General features: G+C 41.7%; 1 protein-coding gene across 4 annotated transcripts in view; it reads right to left on the bottom strand.

The window, feature by feature from the left end:
- Window positions 1-13,536, bottom strand: part of ACSS2 (acyl-CoA synthetase short chain family member 2) — a 43,829-nt gene extending 30,293 nt beyond the window's left edge. For all 4 annotated transcript variants that reach the window (XM_081559899.1, XM_081559901.1, XM_081559900.1 and 1 more), the window contains exons 1-2: window positions 13,322-13,536; window positions 5,436-5,631 (exon numbers count right to left, since the gene is read on the bottom strand). In XM_081559899.1, coding sequence (XP_081416025.1) covers window positions 5,436-5,631; window positions 13,322-13,499 — 374 coding nt within the window. In that variant the 5' untranslated portion in view covers window positions 13,500-13,536. The remainder of the gene's footprint in view (window positions 1-5,435; window positions 5,632-13,321) is intronic.
- Window positions 13,537-18,519: the final 4,983 nt, after the last annotated feature.

Genomic DNA, 18,519 nt, shown 5'->3' with positions numbered 1-18,519 from the left:
AAGGCCCAGAGAGAGGAAGGGAATGGTCTGAGGCCATCTTCCTTCTCAATGAGTGTTTTTCCTTAGCAAGTACAGTTGACCCTTGAACAACATGGGGGTTAATCTGCTTATAACTTATAGTTGCCTCTCCATATCCTTGATTCCTCCATATCTGCTGATTCAATCAACCACAGACCATGCAGTACTGTAGAATTTACTGTTAAAAAATATTTGCATTATAGGTGGACCCATGCAGTTCAAACTCACATTGTTCAAGGGTCAAATGGTATATTTTAATAAGCAAATACACTACTGTGAAACTAGTGAAGATATAGATAGAGGACAAAAAAGTCTGTCCATCCTAATATCACTGAAATGAACTCCAGGACGTGGACCTAGATAATGAATAGAGTCCTTGGACATGAATGCTAAGGTAATACACTTCAGAGCTGTGGTTTTCCACATCACCTTGACAGTCTTCTCCTTGTCAGACCATGGGCTCATCTCCACTTCTCAACCATCCCCATCTCCTCAAGTATACACACTCACTCATACCCCACCAGGATCTGGAGAGTTCTAAATAGCATACTTTCGAATTCATATTCGGGAACATACAGGGATCCTGAAAGCAGAGCTTCTGCCTTGAGGTCACTCTTAAAGACACCTGCTTCTCAGAAGTTTCTAAGAAAGCATTGAAAAATAGCCAGAGCTTGTGGAAAGAGACTTCAGTTGAGACTGAGGCAGGAGATGGTTCAGAGATACTGATAGCCAGAGGCAATCCAAAGCAAAAAGGAGAAGGAATGGACTAAACCAAATTCTGGGGGCTTGAGAGATTGGGCTCCTCTCCTGGAATAACCTAGAGACTGAGCAGCTTGTATAAATCACCAGAAAAACAACCACCAACCACTCTTTCTACCCTCTCCTCTGAAACCCTTTACTTAATCCTCCAATCTGTCACTGTTTGCCAGTATCCCTTTAACTAGTCAGGCCCCACTCCCAGAGCTACCTCTAATGTCCCTCACTGACTATCTCTCTGTGAATGACTATTCTAATAACTTTGTCACTGATTTCTTTCTCATACATATACACATAAATCCCCACTAACATCCCTACCTGTCATGTAGGGGGAAGAAAGTGCGAGAGAGGTTGAAACCATAGTGTTGTCTAGAGGGTAAATTTAGCCTTTGGATCAGATGACTATGTGCCTTTGAAAGAGGTAAAGTGCTATAAAGACGGAGGGAACAATCGACTCTTCTCTCACTTTCTTTGCCTGTCTCTCCTGCATCTACACAACCAGTTACCTCTATCGGTTTCTCTCCTCTGAATTATTGTAAAATTTTATTGTTCAACTCCATTCCCACAACCAATATCCCAGTTTAGGCATCTCTACCTTGAATAACAAAACTCTCAGCTCTCTGCCTTTATATTCTCACTTCCATATGAATCCAGATTAATCTTCTTAAGCCCAGCTGTGACATCACTCCCCTGCATAAAATCTTTTCATAGGTGTCCAAAAATAGTCAAGATGTCCCAGTCCTGGACCTCATCACTGTTGAATACAATCTTGATTCCCTTTTCTTTCGCGCCTTACATCCAATTCAAGTCAGCAAATTCCATGTGCTCTTCACTCAAAATAGATGCAGATTTTGACCACTTCTAAGCACCTTCAATCACTATCATTGTTCACATGGATTTCTATAATAGCCTCATAAGTCTCCATGCTTCTAATCTTGCCCTTCGACGGTCTATTCTCAACATAAAGACAGGTTCTAAACATAAGTCAAATCAGTCACTTCTATGCTCAATATTGTCCAATGGTTTCCCATTTCACTGTGAAAAAACACCCAAAGTCTTTCAATCTATACAATCTAGTGTCCTGCTGACCTCATTCCCTATTACTCTGTTTTTCTAACTAATACTGCTTCAGCTACACTAACTTCCTAGCTAGTATTCAAACACATTAGGTAGCAGAACACTCCTGTCCCAGGGCCTCTACATTTACTCTTCCATGTACCTGGAATAGTCTCTTTTCCCAAACCAACTATATGCATGACACTCTGCATTTCCTTCATATTCCTGCTCAAATGTCACCTTTATCAGAGAGTGCCGCCCATATCAATCCCCATTTTTCACTGTCATTCCTTTTTCCTTAAACTGCTTTGTATTTTTCTACAGCATTTATCACTACCTGTCATTTATTTATTGGTTTGTTTGTCTGTCTCCTTAAGCTGGAATATAACCTCCATGAGGGTAGAGAGTTTGTTTGTTTGTTCAGAATACTGCCTGGTACATAGTAAGTCCTTAATAAGTATTTAAGGAATAAATTGATCCCTGCATAAACGCTTTACATCTGTAAAGACAGTTGTCCTAGATGGATTCTAACAAAACAATCACTTCAAATTCTAAAAATACTATTATTCCATGAATATTTACAATGTGTCAAGTAAAAAGTAAAAAGCCAAATTCTTCCTTAATACTGTTCTATTTTGGCTAATTCAAGTACTTTGTTTGTGGATTATTTCAGCATGTATATAAGATATGCCCTAAATGTGGTTTTCTAATGCCACTATGTTGTTGTTGTTCAGTTGCTAAGTTGTGTCCAACTCTTTGTGACCTCTTGGACTGCAGCACTCCAGACTTCCCTATCCTTCACTATTTCTAGGAGTTTGCTCAGAAAAAAGAAAAGAAAGCCACTTTAGTTATCTAAATGTCTAGGCTGAAAAGAAAGTCATACTATGGCTCCATAAGAAGTGCATCCACTGGAGCAAATCACTGAAAAGATGTCACTTTAAAAACATTAATAAAAATTAGAGCAGAAAGAAGGTAGGCTCTATGACCAAGGGGAAAAAGAGAACTTCATAGAATAAATTATATGACAGTTTGAAAAATATTGAGTATATGATAAAGGTAAATAGTATAAGAAAATTTTAGGTGATTTTTAACTTCTTTGAAAACAAAAATCTTTATATAAAAGGAAATACAATCATATATTATTCTAAAATAAGCATTGATTTTAAATTAACTAAAAAATAGAGGTATAATTATGTTGAGATTAAGAGAAAGAAGTTGGAGTAGTATATAAGAACTAAATTCTCATCTATAATAAAAGGAAGTCAATGCTTTCTTTAAGGAAAAAGAAATTGCAGGGTAAGCACATTATTTTAAAATATAGAGGTAAAAAAGGGAAGTAAACAAATATCTGGGATATTTACACTTTACTTTCTTTTAACAAATGTGATTTATTTGTAGCTTGAGAATTGAACAATAATGGCCCATGTGGTACTTGTCTCCCACTCTTCTTACTCCTGTACCATAACACTCATAGGGCTGAGTACTTAATATCTTTAAAATTCTTATTGGTTGACTGACCAATGTAAAAATGGAGTGAAAATGTCTTGTTACAGAGTTACAGAATTTTGCATGAGAAGTAAATGTAGAGATTATATATCGAGTGCTTCGTAAATCAGTGTTCCATGGAATACTGCTTCTTGTGATATTAATCGCATGCTATAAAAAGTGTTTGGGGCTCAAATAAACTTTAGAAACCCGTGTTAAAATTAATCAGGTATCTTTACTGTAGGACTTCTTGGAGCCTTTAGTGTATCAATACACAATGGAAATACTGGAAAGGTAATTCATTATATAGTGCTTCTCAGTCTATTTTTTTTTCATGAATCAAGAAGCTCCTGCTTGGGGAAAAAAAAAAAAAGTTCCTGCTAATATGTCAAGTAATTAGTGGTTTCAAAAGCATTCTTGAGAAAACACTGATCTAATCTACTCTTTTCATTTTACATATGTGGAAAGACAGGCTCTGTTCAAGTACAGATGGTAGGGGAACTGGAAAGAAGGGCCTTAGGATTCTGCAGCAATATCCATTGAATAAACAATTCTGGCTTGTGTCTTTTCAGTCTTTCATCATGCACTTGATTTGAAACCAGGGAAAAAATTCAGACAAAAGTATCTCCTATCCAGATCTTTAAAGGTTTTCTGATCTCTGAGGAACCTAGAAGGTGGGCCCAAGTGTCAGCTGGAGCTCAAGCATAAAGTCTCATGGCAGGAGCTAAACAAAGTCTCAACAGGCACAATGGACCATGAATTTCAGTGGCAAAGTGACCCCAAAATGAGCAATGGTAATGTGATTAACAGACCACTCACATTTGTACAGTGTTTTCCAATAAATAAATAAACGCTTTTACAACATCATATTTGATTCTCCTAACAATCCAATTATAAGGCAAGGGCAGAATTTAATATTACCCCCATTTTATGGACAAGGAAATTGACTCTCAGAGAGTTAAATGCCTTGCCTATGATTACATAGCAAGTGGATGGCAGAGTTAGAGTGAGAAACTGAATTTCCTATCTCTCAGGTTAGAGTTTTTCTTAATATATCACACAAACTGGGCAACATTTTACTGACTACAAATTTAATTTATCCATGAAATACCAATATGCTCCTATTGGCTCGTTTAAAAAAGAAACAGATTAATTCTCAACGTGCTTATGGCTGGTGGCAGAAACACCCCAATAACTGGAACTTCAAGGTCCTATTTCAGGTTCAGTTTAGTAACACCTTCTCTAAGTTATGTTGCTAGGAAGAGGGGGTTTTAGTTTCAGTGGAGGAGTCAGCATGGCTGAGTGTTAAAAACAAGGAATCAGACAGACTTGGGTTTGAACCCTGGCTCCACCAGTTACTCACTCTATGACATTATTCACTAAAGCAGAGATGCATGCTTCATTTCTTCAGCTATAAAATTGGGCTAAGAATACCTAATTTGCAAAGCTGTTGAGAGGCTAGTATAAGAAATTAGAAGGATAATATAATGTCATAGTTAAGAGTATAAACTCTGGAACTGTGTTACCAGGATGTGAATATCAGTCCTTCTTACTAGCTGTATAACTTCAAATAAGTCATCTATTTACATTTCAGAATTTCATTTTCACATATGTAAAATGAGGAAAATAAATAATGTATTTTTAGTTGTTGTGAGCATCAAATATGATAATATGTGTGAGGCACTTGAGCACAGTATCTGGCATATAGCTCAATCAAAGGTAATGATGATAACAGTGGTGGTGGCAGCAAAAAATCCAAAATCCACTTTTCTCCCAAAGCAAGAATAAGAAAGAAAATAACATAATCCTTTTTGCTTCCATTTACCCCCTCACATTGTTCCTCTCCAACTACAAGTTGAAAACACTAGACTAGAAGTCAGGACACTTGATTTTGAATGTCAGTTCTGTCACACACCAGTTACATGATTTTAGGGAAGTCATTTAACTTGAGGTATTTTTCCTCACCTGAGACACTAAGTTAATGATAGTTTGCTTATTATTCTGGGTTGTTGTAAGCATCAAATGCATGGATTTTTAAGGTACTTTGTGAACTATAAAATACTATATAAATGTCAGGGTGACTTTTTATCTGCCACAGGCTATAAGATAGGTGTTTTTACCAGTAAAAAGCAACTTTATCGCCAAGTTTTTTCTCATGGACAATTCGATCCAGTACGTTGTAGCAGATGTTGGTAGTTGCTCCTTTCATCCATTCAATGAAGATTTTCCCTTTAGTCACATCAAAGTTGTACTGAAGGAATGGACCAGGACATGGGGTCTTCCAGTAAAATTCCTTGGCAATGTCTCCCCAAAATTCTACAACAGAAAAGGAAGCCCAGACATCATTTAGCTTCTGAGGCACATTTATCCTCAGATGGCTTACCATTCTATGCATAGCACCAAGTCACAATTTCTCTGCCCTGTATTCTAGGACCTATCACCTGGGTCCCTCTTCTACCTATCAAATCTTAACACCCACCACACTCTTAAACCATCTTTACTCCCATGGGCTGAATCTTGACTCAAGTTTCTTCCCTCCATTCTCAAAATATCCACTCCATTTTTCACCATCTATCTATTCAAACTGTAACCAGAGCCTATCACAATGCCTAGTACATTGTAGTTAATCAGTAACTTTTCCAATGAATTAATTAGTGAAAGGAAGAAATCCTTTACCCACAGAGCCTTCCATGACAAGGAAAAATTTGTTCATTCATTCTCAGCAATTACTTAACGAGCATCTCTTTCTCCTACTACTATTTGCCCAAGTGTTACTTGCTAAGTACCAGATGTGGCTTTTAAACTCCTTAAATGCATTATCTCATTTAGTTCTTACTACAACCGTAGGAGGTAGGGTTTTTCATTCTTATTTTATTGGCTTGAAAATCAAGGCTCAGAGAGGCTAAATAATTTGCCCAAGGTGGGTCAGTGGGTAAAGATTTTGCCTGCAAAGCAGGAGACCCAAGTTCAATCCCTGAATCAGGAAGATCCCCTGGAGGAGGGCATGGCAACCCAATCCTGTATTCTTGACTGGGGAATCCCATGGAGAGAGGAACCTGGCGGACTACAGTCCATGGGATTGCAAAGAGTCGGACATGACTTAGTGATATCTACTTATACATTTACTAAGTCAAGATTTGAACTACCCTGAGGAAGACATTGTTGCTAAAGTCTGAAAGATGAATAGGAGTTTTTCTCCACTCTCCTACCAGGAAAAACATTACTATGGGACAGAAAAGAACCATGGGTATACGTTAAGAGGAACTCCCTCAGGCTGAAGCACTGAGAATAAGAGAAAGAATAGCAGAAATTAAGGCATAAACTGGGCAGATAACATGCAATCCTTCTAAGCATAGAGAATTTGAACAATTTGATCCTAAGAACAATAGTCTTTCCCTGATGGCTCAGATGGTGAAGAATCTGCATGCAGTGCAGGAGACCCGGGTTGGATCCCTGGGTCAGGAAGATGCCCTGGAGAAGGAAACAGCAATCCACTCCAGTATTCTTGCCTGGAAAACCTTATGGACAGAGGAGCCTGGTGGGCTACAGCCCATGGCATTGCAAAGAGTCGGACACGACTGAGCAACTTAACAGTTTCAGTTTCTAAGAGCAATGGAAAGTCATTGTAGGGTTTTAACCAGAGAAGACTTACAATATTGAAATATTTGCCTGGTTACTCTGGAGAAAAGGTACTCAACAGGTTAAACACGCTGTTGCAGAACACCTAGGATAATCTAAGCTAGAGGAGAGAGATAGAGACACTTAGAACCATAACAATGGAAGGAACTTTAGAGGATATCAGCCTCTCATTTTAGTGATGAGAAATCAAATTTATAGAGGTAAAGTGACCTGTTCAAGTTGGATGATTTAGTTTATACAATCTGATTAAAGAGATAATGATGCTGAGCAGGGCCCCGTGTGACTCCTGGGCACAGAGGCCTTTTTGTCCCCCATTTCTTATAGGCAAGAATCCAGCCTCCATGACCTTCTCTCAGTTCCAAACAGCATCACAGTTGCTAATCAAAGGAGGAACAGCAGTAAAACAGCAAGATTAAAAGACCAGAGAGACTCATCAAGATTAGGACACTCGACCACCTAAGACCCTCCACACATCCAATCTTGTCAGGAACCCCACCCTTTTGAACTTTGCAGAAGAAAGAATACAGGACTGTTATTGCCTTGATCCTTATCACATACTCTTGCCTGACTATATAACCTTTCCCTTCTCACCAGGGAAGAGGCATAGTTCTTGAGGTACTAGCCTACTATGTTCCCCCTCTGCCTGGCAAAGTAATAAAGCTACTCTTTCCTTCTCCTCCATAACTCTGTCTCCATATTTCTGTTTGGCATTGGTGCACAGAGAGAAAAGATTTGGGCAACAATAAGACTAATACCTAAAATATGTTTGAATATACAAGACAGAATATACTGAAAGCTAAATCACACAGTTTACAACTTGCCACCAGATTCCCTGGTGGCTCAGGCAGTAAAGAGTCTGCCTGCAATGCAGGAGACCCAGGTTTGATCCCTGGGTCAGGAAGATTCCCCTGGAGAAGGAAATGGCAACCCATTCCAGTATTCTTGCCTGGAAAATCCCATGGATGGAGGAGCCTGGCAGGCTATAGTCCATGGGGTCACAAAGAGTCGGACACGACTGAGTGACTTCACTTTCCTTTCTTTCTATACAACTTGCAATGAATTAAAGAAATCCAAATCAAATCAACCCCAAGATGCCATTATATACCTCTAAGACCAGCAAAGACTAAGAAAATACTGAACTCAATGCCCAAGTGACCCTAGAAAACTGATCTATTACATGATAACAGCATTGTAAGAAATTAGTACAATGTTACTTAACAGCAGGGCAATGCATGACAAGAGTCATAAAATGTTTTATATTCTTTCAACTGCTAACTTTGGGGAAAACACACCCTAAGAAAATAATACCAAAGGGGAAAAAGTGATTACTCAAGAGATGTTTATACTAACACCATTTATAATAGTAAAACTAGAAACGACCCTAAAGCTCAACAATGAAAAAACTGATGAAAACTGGCAGAGATGAAATCTATCTAGCAGACATGAAAACTAAAGAGATGAAATCTCTTTAATCACTGGTAGTGATACAATAGAATACTAAATGGCCATTAATGAGAGAACAAATGGGAACTGGCATTTTAATGAATGCCATTAATGTCCAAGGACTGAGCTAATCTCATTTAATCTTTATATGGCCCTCTGATGATCTTGATTTTAATACATGAGAAAACTGAAGCTCAGGACACATAGGAAACTCTCCCAAGAATCACACAGCCAGTAACCTGAATACAAAATAAGACCTAACTTTAAAGTCCATGTTGTTATAACTACATTTAATATGTGTATACTCAAAAAAATACATTTTAAGTGACAATAGTAGGCACAGACTATGTAAAGCCATATATGAACCACATTTATGTCCATCAACAAGAAGTGAAGAAATCTGAGTTTTACAATCACTTGGTTTTGTTTTGTTTTCTGGCCCACCAGGCCACAGGCAGCGTGGTTCCATGACCAGGGATTGAACTTGTGCCTCCTACTGTGGAAGCATGGAGTCTTAACCACTGGAACGTCAGGGAAATGCATAATCATTTAGTTCTTGCTTTTATATTTTTATGGTGGAGCTGTTGAATTCTGGATGGTTCTTGGCACACATTCTAAGTACTGAAGTTTAGAAAAGGTAAAAATGGACTGGGATGATCAGGGAATGCTCTGTGGAACTGGTGAGGTTTGACTAGGTAGAGAGGAACAGAAGGGAATGGGCAAAGCCATGGTGATGGGAAAGGGACTTTTGTGTATACAGTATATCAACAAGAAAGGTCTGTTGTAGAATGAGGGGCATGCAGTAGGGAGTATCAGAAGATAAGAATAGAAAGGTGGGGTAGGCTAGTTATCCAGAGATTCTGAAAGAAAGGCAGAATTTTAACTTTAAACTGTAGGAAACAGGGAACTATTGAAAGTTTTTGAAGTGACATATGAAAGTACTATTTCCATATCAGTCTAACAGTGTTTAGATAATTCTAAATCTATCAGAAATAATGGAGATGAGTGAGACTAGGGGAGAGAGAACCGATTAGAAGGCTGCTCCCTTGAATTAAAAGGGTCTATGGAAATGGAAGAAAAGGTAACTGAAGAGATATTTTGAAAGAGTATTTGACAGAATTTCATAAAAGGCAGACTGGATCAGGGAGGAGGACTAGCATAGCTACTGGCAGTATAGATTCTGCAATCAAAACTATGTTGGTTCAAATCTCAGCTCCACCGCCAAGTACCTCTGTGACATTGTGCAATTTAGTTAACCTCTCTAAGTGTCAGTTTCCTTCCTGAAAAATGGGGATAATAGTCTCTACATCAAACAAACAGAATTTGTGCTCAGTAAGCAGTGAGCAACCTATAAATAAAAAAGATATACAGATGGATAAGATTTGGGATAGTGCCACTGGCAGGGATTAGAACATTAGGGAGAAGAGCAGATTTGGAAGGGAAAATTGGTAAATCTGACTCACAGTAATGTTAAATATGGTATAACATCAAGGTTTGTGAATAAAATGCTCTACAGACCTATGAAATTTGAGACTAGAGCATAAGTGAGATCCTGGATACAAAGCTAAGTATACACAAAAAGAGTTACTGTGACAGTAATAGCTCATCATTGGGGAGAAAGTATTTGCAAATCATATATCGGATAAAGGGTTAGCATTCAAAATACATTAAGAACTCATACAACTCAACAACAAAATAACAAGCAACCCAATTAAAATGTGAGCAGAGGTGCTAAATAGACATTTTTCCAAAGACATACTGATAGCCAACAGATACATGAAAAGATGTTCAACATTACTTGTTATTAGGAAAATGCAAATCAAAGCCACAATGGTATATCACCTCACACACGTCTGAATGGCTATTATTAAAAAGGCAAGAAACAAGTGTTGAAAAGGATGTGGCGAGATGGAGCCTTCATACATTGTTGGTGGGAATGTATACTGTTGCAGACACTTTGGAGTAAAGCAATTTCTAAAAAAATAAAGAACAGAACTATTATATGATCTGGCAATTCCACTTCTGAGTATTTTTCTCAAGAAAACAGAAACACTATCTTGAAAAGATATATGCACTCCTATGTTTATTATGTTTACAGTGAATAGCCAAGACATGGAAGTAACCTAAGTGTCCACTGATAAATGAATGATAAAGAAGATGTGATATATAGAGATATGTATTTATATGTATGGATATACAAATATTAAAGTCAAAAAAGTGTCAGTCGCCAACTGTCCAACTCTCTGTGACCCTATGGACTGTAGCCCACCAGACTCTTCTGTACAAGGGATTCTCCAGGCAGGAATACTGGAGTGGGTTGCCATTCCCTTCCCCAGAGGATCTTCCTGACCCAGATATTGAACCTGGGTCTCCTGCATTGCAGGCAGATTCTTTATTGTCTGAGCCACCAGGGAAGTAATATGAATATTACAGGGAAGTAATATGAATACTACTCAACCATAAAAAGAATGAAAACTTACCATTTCAGACAGAGTCAAAGACAAATACCATATGCTCTCACTAATATGTGCAATGTAAAAAACAAAATAAATGAACAACCAAACTAAACAAAACAAATACACATATAGAAAACAGATTACTGGTTACCAGAGGTGAAGTGGGGAGGGTAAAATGAGTAAAGAGGGTAAGTGTATGGTGATGGGTGGAAATTAAATTTTTGGTGGTGATCACACCATAGTGTACACAGAAGTAGAAATACAATATTGTATACAGGGAGCTTAAATGATGTTACCACAACTAAAAAAAAAATGAAAACATGGGAAACATGAACTCATGACAGGAAAAAATATAGAGAGGGAAGAGAAGTGAAAAGAGGCCTGAGGTAGGAGGGGAGGGATAAATTAGAAGTTTGGGATTAACACATACACACTACTGGGTTCCCAGGTAGCTCTAGTGGTAAAGAACCCGCCTGCCAATACAGTAGATGCAAGAGATGCAGGTTCAATCCCTGGATCAGGAAGATCTCCTGCAGGAGGAAACGGCAACCCATTCCAGTATTCTTGCCTGAAGAATCCCATGGACCGAGGAACCTGGCAGGCTATAGTCCATAGGGTTGCAAAGAGTCAGACACAACTGAAGCAACTTAGCACGTGCACGCGTGCACACACACACACACACACACACACACACACTAATATATATAAAATAGATAACCAACAAGAACCTACTGTATAGCACAGGGGACTATACTCTGTTTTGTAATAACCTATAAGGGAAAAGAGTCTGAATTAGGACATATATGTAAATAATTGAACTACTTTGCTGTATACCTGAAACAAACAGATTATAAATCAACTATACTTCAATTTAAAAAGAAAGAAAGAAAAAGAAACAAGCTGGGGTTATCTAATCTGAAAGTTAACTCTGATTAGGAAGTGAGTCTATAGATAAGATCACCTCTCTAAGAGCCAACTAGGAAGTCTCCATTGGAAAAATGAAGATATGATATTGTTATAGAGCCAGTATATGAATTGGCCTTTATATTTTATTCCTAGAGAATCCCAACAAAAATACAGTGTTATCCCAAGAAGTCAGAATCCTGGGACAGTTGGTGGATACAGGTGTGTGTTGTAGGTGTGTTTTATGAAGCTTCCATGTGATTGAGTTTTTATTTAAAGACATTGGCTCATTTCCCTATTAAAGGAAGCCTACTGTGAAATCTTTTGTAAAGAGTAGGAACTTGACAAGGAAAGAATTACCAACCACAAGAGTCAGTTAAAAGATTAAGTGTAATATTTGTCTAAGGGGTGGTCTATGTAGACAAATTTAGTCAACAAATATCTATAAGAACACCTGAAAAAAAAAAAAGAGGTCTGAGCACTCAAACTTGGACATTGCCTGCAGCAATCAAGGGCTCTACACCTGATTTAATCTTATCTTGCTTACTCAATAGTTGCTTGCCTCATCCACACTGCTCTTATGGTTATCAATCTAACCGCTCTTTAGTGAATGCTGCTGTGCATCAGGCACTCTATAATGCACACTCCACTTACTACTCATTTTAGCCCTCAAACAAATCTTCGAAGCAGGTATTAGTACCTCTATTTTATAGACAAAAGGAATTTCAGACAGGTTTTAAAATCTCAAGACCAAAGAGCAAATGAGTGGCAGAGCCAAGATCTAAATCCAGATTGTTCATGCATGTCCCACTGCCAGCATCATTCCGCCTCCCAATTCAGCTCCATCTGTGACCTCTTACCCAGCTTGAGTCTCAAAGACATTACACTACCTATCAAAATTTTGGAGTTATTACAATCCCAGCCCTAATTTCTTTTTAAAAAAAGACTATTTTAGTGACTTGTTCGGTCTTCCATGGTAGTCTCCATCAGGATTTCTGAAATACTAAAAATACATATCTATTACTAACTTGGGGATGCCAGGATGGGACTCGAGTGCCCCTCAGCAGTGGAGACTAACTCACAGGCGAAAGGTGTCAGGAGGCACGGGCTGAGCTGAGCTGAAAAGCGGTAAAGAAAGTTCTCTTCGTGGCCAGCCTCCCTTCAAGGCGCTCCTGGCCCCTAAGAACCTGACTCTTCATATAAGGAACTCTCTTCTCAGGACATTTTCACTGTTTCAGACGTTCACAGAACCTGCGAAACCCCCAAGTCGCAAAGGAACCCCTCAACTCCTAGGAGACGCTCAATTCCTACAGAAAGACATTTCCTCCTTCGCCTCTGAGAAACCCCTCTCCTCCCGGAACCGCTTTTCCATCTCCTTAAAGAACCGCAATTCTTCCCTCACAGAACCTCTATCTCCTTACCGACTCCCCAATTTCCCAAGAGAACCTCCACCTCCTCACAGAACCTCCATTTCCCGACGGAACACCCCCAATTCCTCCCTCTCCTGTGAACCCCCACTTCTCTCCTAGCTGACGTCCCTCAGGCCCGCCCGGGCCCTGCCTCACCTCTCGGCTCCTCCAAGGAGCGCCGGTGCAGCTCGCGGTATCGCTGCAGCGAGGGGACGTGCGCCGAACGGCTGACCTCGGGCGGAGGAAACCAACTCCGCTCCCAGCTCCGGGCTCCAGCTTCCTCCCGGGCCCCGCTCCCGCTGCCGCTCCGGCCCCGCTCTTTGGGAAGTCCCATCACCTCAAGTTTTGAACACAGTAGCCGCCTTAGCCGTAGCAGCCGGCGCCCAGGCGCGGAAAACAGGCCGACGGAGGGGCGGGACCTTAAGAAGGGGCGGGACCTGGTGACTGGGGCGGGGCTTAGGCAGGTGCAGGGGGAGAGGCACAGAGGGGCGGAGCCGTGCCTGGTGGTGTTGGGACCAGGGCTAGCAAAGAAACTCATAGGCCAAAGTCGAGCATTGCTTGGGGCATGGGGCGGAGCTTACTTGCGGAAGGGGTGGAGCCGCAGCGGGAAAGCAGAAGGGGAGGGGCTAGGCGTGACAGGAGACAGGGTGGGCTCATGGAGTGACCGGGAGTGGCGAGGCTGGATGTGACAGGAGAGGAGGCAGGACCATGGAGTGACCAGGGTGGGGTGGGGTCTTGGAGTTACAGATGCAGAGCTGAATTAGGGCGGGGCATGAGCAGGAAAGAGCTGGGCTAACGAACGAACAGACTTTGGTCAGGCCCATCGAGGAGCCGCCCCGCGATCTGATTGCACAAACCTGTCACCCTCCCCAGTAGAAAAGCCAGGTGGAGTAGGGTCCTTTCCGGGTGACACACTTTCGCTCTGGGAACTAACCCCCACCCTGAGGAAACTCGGATTTTCTTCCACTCCTGAGGAGAGTTCTTTACTTTCCCTGCCTCCACAAATTTCCATCCAGACCTAAAATGCAAAGACTCATTAAGTTAAGACTCAGTTCAGTTCAGTCGCTCAGTCGTGTCCGACTCTTTGCGACCCCATGAACTGCAGCACGCCAGGCCTCCCTGTCCATCACTAACTCCCTGAGTCCACCCAACCCCATGTCCATAGAGTCGGTGATGCCATCCAGCCATCTCATCCTCTGTCGTCCCCTTCTCCTCCTGCCCTCAATCTTTCCCAGCATCAGGGTCTTTTCCAATGAGTCAACTCTTCGCATCAGGTGGCCAAAGTGTTGGACTTTCAGCTTCAACATCAGTCCTTCCAATGAACACCCAGGGCTGATCTCCTTTAGGATGGACTGGTTGGATCTCCTTGCAGTCCAAGGGACTCTCAAGAGTCTTCTCCAGCACCACAGTTCAAAAGCATCAATTCTTCAGCGCTCAGCTTTCTTTATAGTCCAACTCTCACATCCATACATGACCACTGGAAAAACCATAGCCTTGACTAGACGGACCTTTGTTGGCAAAGTAATGTCTCTGCTTTTTAATATGCTATCTAGGTTGGTCATAACTTTCCTTCCAAGGATTAAGCGTGTTTTAATTTCATGGCTGCAGTCACCATCTGCAGTGATTTTGGAGCCCAGAAAAATAAAGTCAGCCACTGTTTCCACTGTTTCCCCATCTATTTCCCATGAAGTGATGGGACTGGATGCCATGATCTTAGTTTTCTGAGTGTTGAGCTTTAAGCCAACTTTTTCACTCTCCACTTTCACTTTCATCAAGAGGCTCTTTAGGTCTTCTTCACTTTCTGCCATAAGGGTGGTGTCATTTGCATATCTGAGGTTATTGATATTTCTCCCGGCAGTCTTGATTCCAGCTTGTGCTTCCTCCAGCCCAGCGTTTCTCATGATGTACTCTGCATAGAAGTTAAATAAGCAGGGTGACAATATACAGCCTTGATGTACTCCTTTTCCTATTTGGAACCAGTCTGTTGTTCCATGTCCAGTTCTGACTGTTGCTTCCTGACCTTCATACAGGTTTCTCAAGAGGAAGGTCAGGTGGTCTGATATTCCCATCTCTTTCAGAATTTTCCACAGTTTATTGTGATCCATATGCCTTAAATCTTTGCTAATAAACCCATTTCATTGCGTAAATTGTAGACTCAGGGGAAAGGAGGACTTTGTACAAGGTTTCAGAAAAAACAAAGACCATAACTTGGGCCAAACCTAGGTCTCCTGCCTCCAGAAGTTTTTACCGCCTCATCTAGCTGAAGCTAAGGCTTGTGAAATAAAGTCTAGGCAAATAGAAGGAATCAGTCACACCCTTCTTTCCTTCCCAGTCTCTTACTTCATCAAGAGACACCTGGCTCAAATACTTCCAGCTTACCTCTATCCCTTCCACTCCAGAAACGAGGGACCAGCCAGGACCCTCCATCTCTCTGCACTCACCACCAAGAAGGGCCCACTCCCACCCATCGGTTCACAGAACAGCTATCAAATCAGGAAAGATCCTTAAGTACCTAACTCCAAGAGTGATTCTGAGGCCTGGAAGCAGGCAGCCTCCAATTCCTGAAGCCTATGCAGAACCCCATCTGGCCCAGCCTCCCTTCCCACCTGCTCTCTTGTTCTTTGTCCAACTAATCTCAAGCCCAGCATATCCTAAATTCAGTTCAGTTCAGTTCAGTCACTCAGTTGTGTCCAACTCTTTGAGACCCCACGGACTGCAGCATGCCAGACCTCCCTGTCCATCACTAACTCCTGGAGCTTGCTCAAACTCATGTTCATTGAGTCGGTGATGCCATCCAACCATCTCATCCTGTTGTCCGCTTCTCCTCCTGCCTTCAGTCTTTCCCAGCATCAGGGTCTTTTCTAAGGAGTAAGTTCTTTGCATCAGGTGGTCAAAGTATTGGAGTTTCAACTTCAGCATCAGTCATTCCAATGAATATTCAGGACTGATTTTCTTTAGGATTGACTGGTTTGACCTCCTTGCAATCCAAGGGACTCTCCAGAGTCTTCTCCAACACCACAGTTCAAAAGCATCAGTTCTTTGGTGCTCAATTTTCTTTATAGTCCAACTTTCCTAAACTGGGGTGGGGGGTAACCTCCCCATGCTGAGACCTTGATCCAGGGCCTACCTAAGCCTAAGGGAAGGGCCTCAGGGCTCCCTGAAGGGATAAAGAACTCATGGAATAGACACAGACCCCACTAAAAAGACAAGACACTTCATCGATGGGATATTAACTGAGAGGACTCAGCACCACGAAGGGCCTGAGGAAATGCACATCACTGAGCGAGCACAGACTTCATTCAGTGAGGACAGACCCTACTCAGGGCATCAGACTTCACTGAAGCATAATAAGCCATATGGACCTCACTGAGGAGACAGGACCACTCTGTGGAGAGAAAGGCACATGCGAGGGCACAAGGTTCACTTCAGTTCAGTCGCTCAGTCGTGTCCAACTCTTTGAGACCCCATGGAATGCAGCACACCAGGCTTCCCTGTCCATCACCAATTTCCGGAGCTTGCTCAAACTCATGTCCATTGAGTCGGTGATGCCATCCAACCATCTCATCCTCTGTTGTCCTCTTCTCCTCTTGCCTTCAGTCTTTCCCAGCATCAGGGTCTTTTCCAATGAGTCAGTTCTTCCCATCAGGTGGCCAAAGTATTAGAGCTTCAGCTTCAGCATCAGTCCTTCCAATGAATATTCAGAACCGATTTCCTTTAAGATTGACTGGTTTGACCTCCTTGCAGTCCAAGAGACTCTCAAGAGTCTTCTCCAACACCACAGTTCAAAAGCATCAGTCCTTCGGTGTTCAGTTTTCTTTACGGTCCAACTCTCACATCCATACATGACTCCTGGAAAAATCATAGCTTTGACTAGATGGGTTGGATCTTTGTCGGCAAAGTAATGTCTCTGCTTTTTAATATGCTGTTTTTTTTGGTCATAGCTTTTCTTCCAAGGAGCAAACATCTTTTAATTTCAAGTCTGCAGTCACCATCTGCAGTGATTTTGGAGCCCAAGAAAATAAAGTCTATCACTCTTTTCATTGTTTTCCCATCTATTTGCCATGAAGTGATGGCAAATAGGTCTAGTCCAAGGGCACACGGTCCTAGTATAAACGGTCCTCTTCCAGTCCCGCACACAAAATTCTGGGCAGCCCTCTACCTCTTGCTCTTCCCAGCTCTTAAGCTCCAGAGCGGTTTCCCAACACACTGCTGCCCTCTCCCGTCTACAGGTGGCATGGCAGATGCTGTACCCCAAACGGATTTCACGCGGTTAAAGTCATCTCTAAGCCTGGAGCCTGGGGTTGGGGAAGGGGATATGTAGTCAGGGGCTTAACCAGCCCCCTCCCTCTGCCAGGAATTGTGGAAAGCAGAGACCAAGAGAAGAAGCTGATATTTTCTTCATGTCCAGGGAAGGGTAACGAGAAAATGATTCTTATCTGTCTGTGAGTACTGGAAGACAGACAGGCTGTTAAATGGAAATTTGGACAAGAGGCCTAATAATACAGGGAAACAACATCCCATCATTGGAGATAGGGTAGTAGAGCAAGCTCTGGTGTAGTTGGAATTTGTCAGAGTGGGAAGTGTTTGGATCATGTTGGACAAGATGAGAATCCATGAGATTAAGGAAATGATGATAAAGATTATGGCATTTACTGTATTAAGTAGGTGTCAAGCCATATTCTAAAAACTTTTCATATGCGATTTAATCTTCACAGCCAGAGATGGCTACTATTATTCTCTCCATTTTACAGATGAAGAAACCCATACTGAACGAAATTAGGTATTTTCCCCAAGATTACACAGTGTGTAAGCAGTCACAGACGGAATAGAAGAACCCATAGACCCATTCCCTACCCTCTCCCACCCCAGCCCATTCCTGCCATATCATCACCACCACCATTTTTTCTTTCTCAAAGGGTCCTTTCCGGAACCACATAAAAAACTCTTTAAATAATGGTAAACACACAGGTTCCAGAGATCCCGTTCCAGCCAACTAAATCATGATCGCTGGAATGCCACCTAGAGACCTGCTTTTAAAATCTTAACATGAGCTCAACACTTGCTAATAGGTCAGGGGTCCCAGAAGGGATTGTGATTGAAAGAGGAGTCGGCGAAATGTTGAGGGGGGTGGTCCATGGAAGGATCCGAAGACCCAGGAGAGACGTCCAAGGAGCGGTCTCAAAATGAAGCAGGTTGCGGATGAAGTAGGGGGCTGGGGCTGGGGCTAGGGCTGGGGACGGAGGAGGTGATGAAGGCGGAGTCTGAAGTCGAAAGAGGGCTCTTGGGTCGGAGGAAGTATGAGGTAGGAGGATAAGGATCTTGGAGTGCAAGAAGGGGTCTAAGGTTCGAGGAGT

This window comes from Giraffa tippelskirchi, chromosome 13 (genome assembly GCF_054371585.1).
Source record: "Giraffa tippelskirchi isolate mGirTip1 chromosome 13, T2T-mGirTip1v1.2.pri, whole genome shotgun sequence".
Taxonomy (NCBI): domain Eukaryota; kingdom Metazoa; phylum Chordata; class Mammalia; order Artiodactyla; family Giraffidae; genus Giraffa; species Giraffa tippelskirchi.
This window is presented reverse-complemented; position numbering and strand designations above follow the sequence as displayed.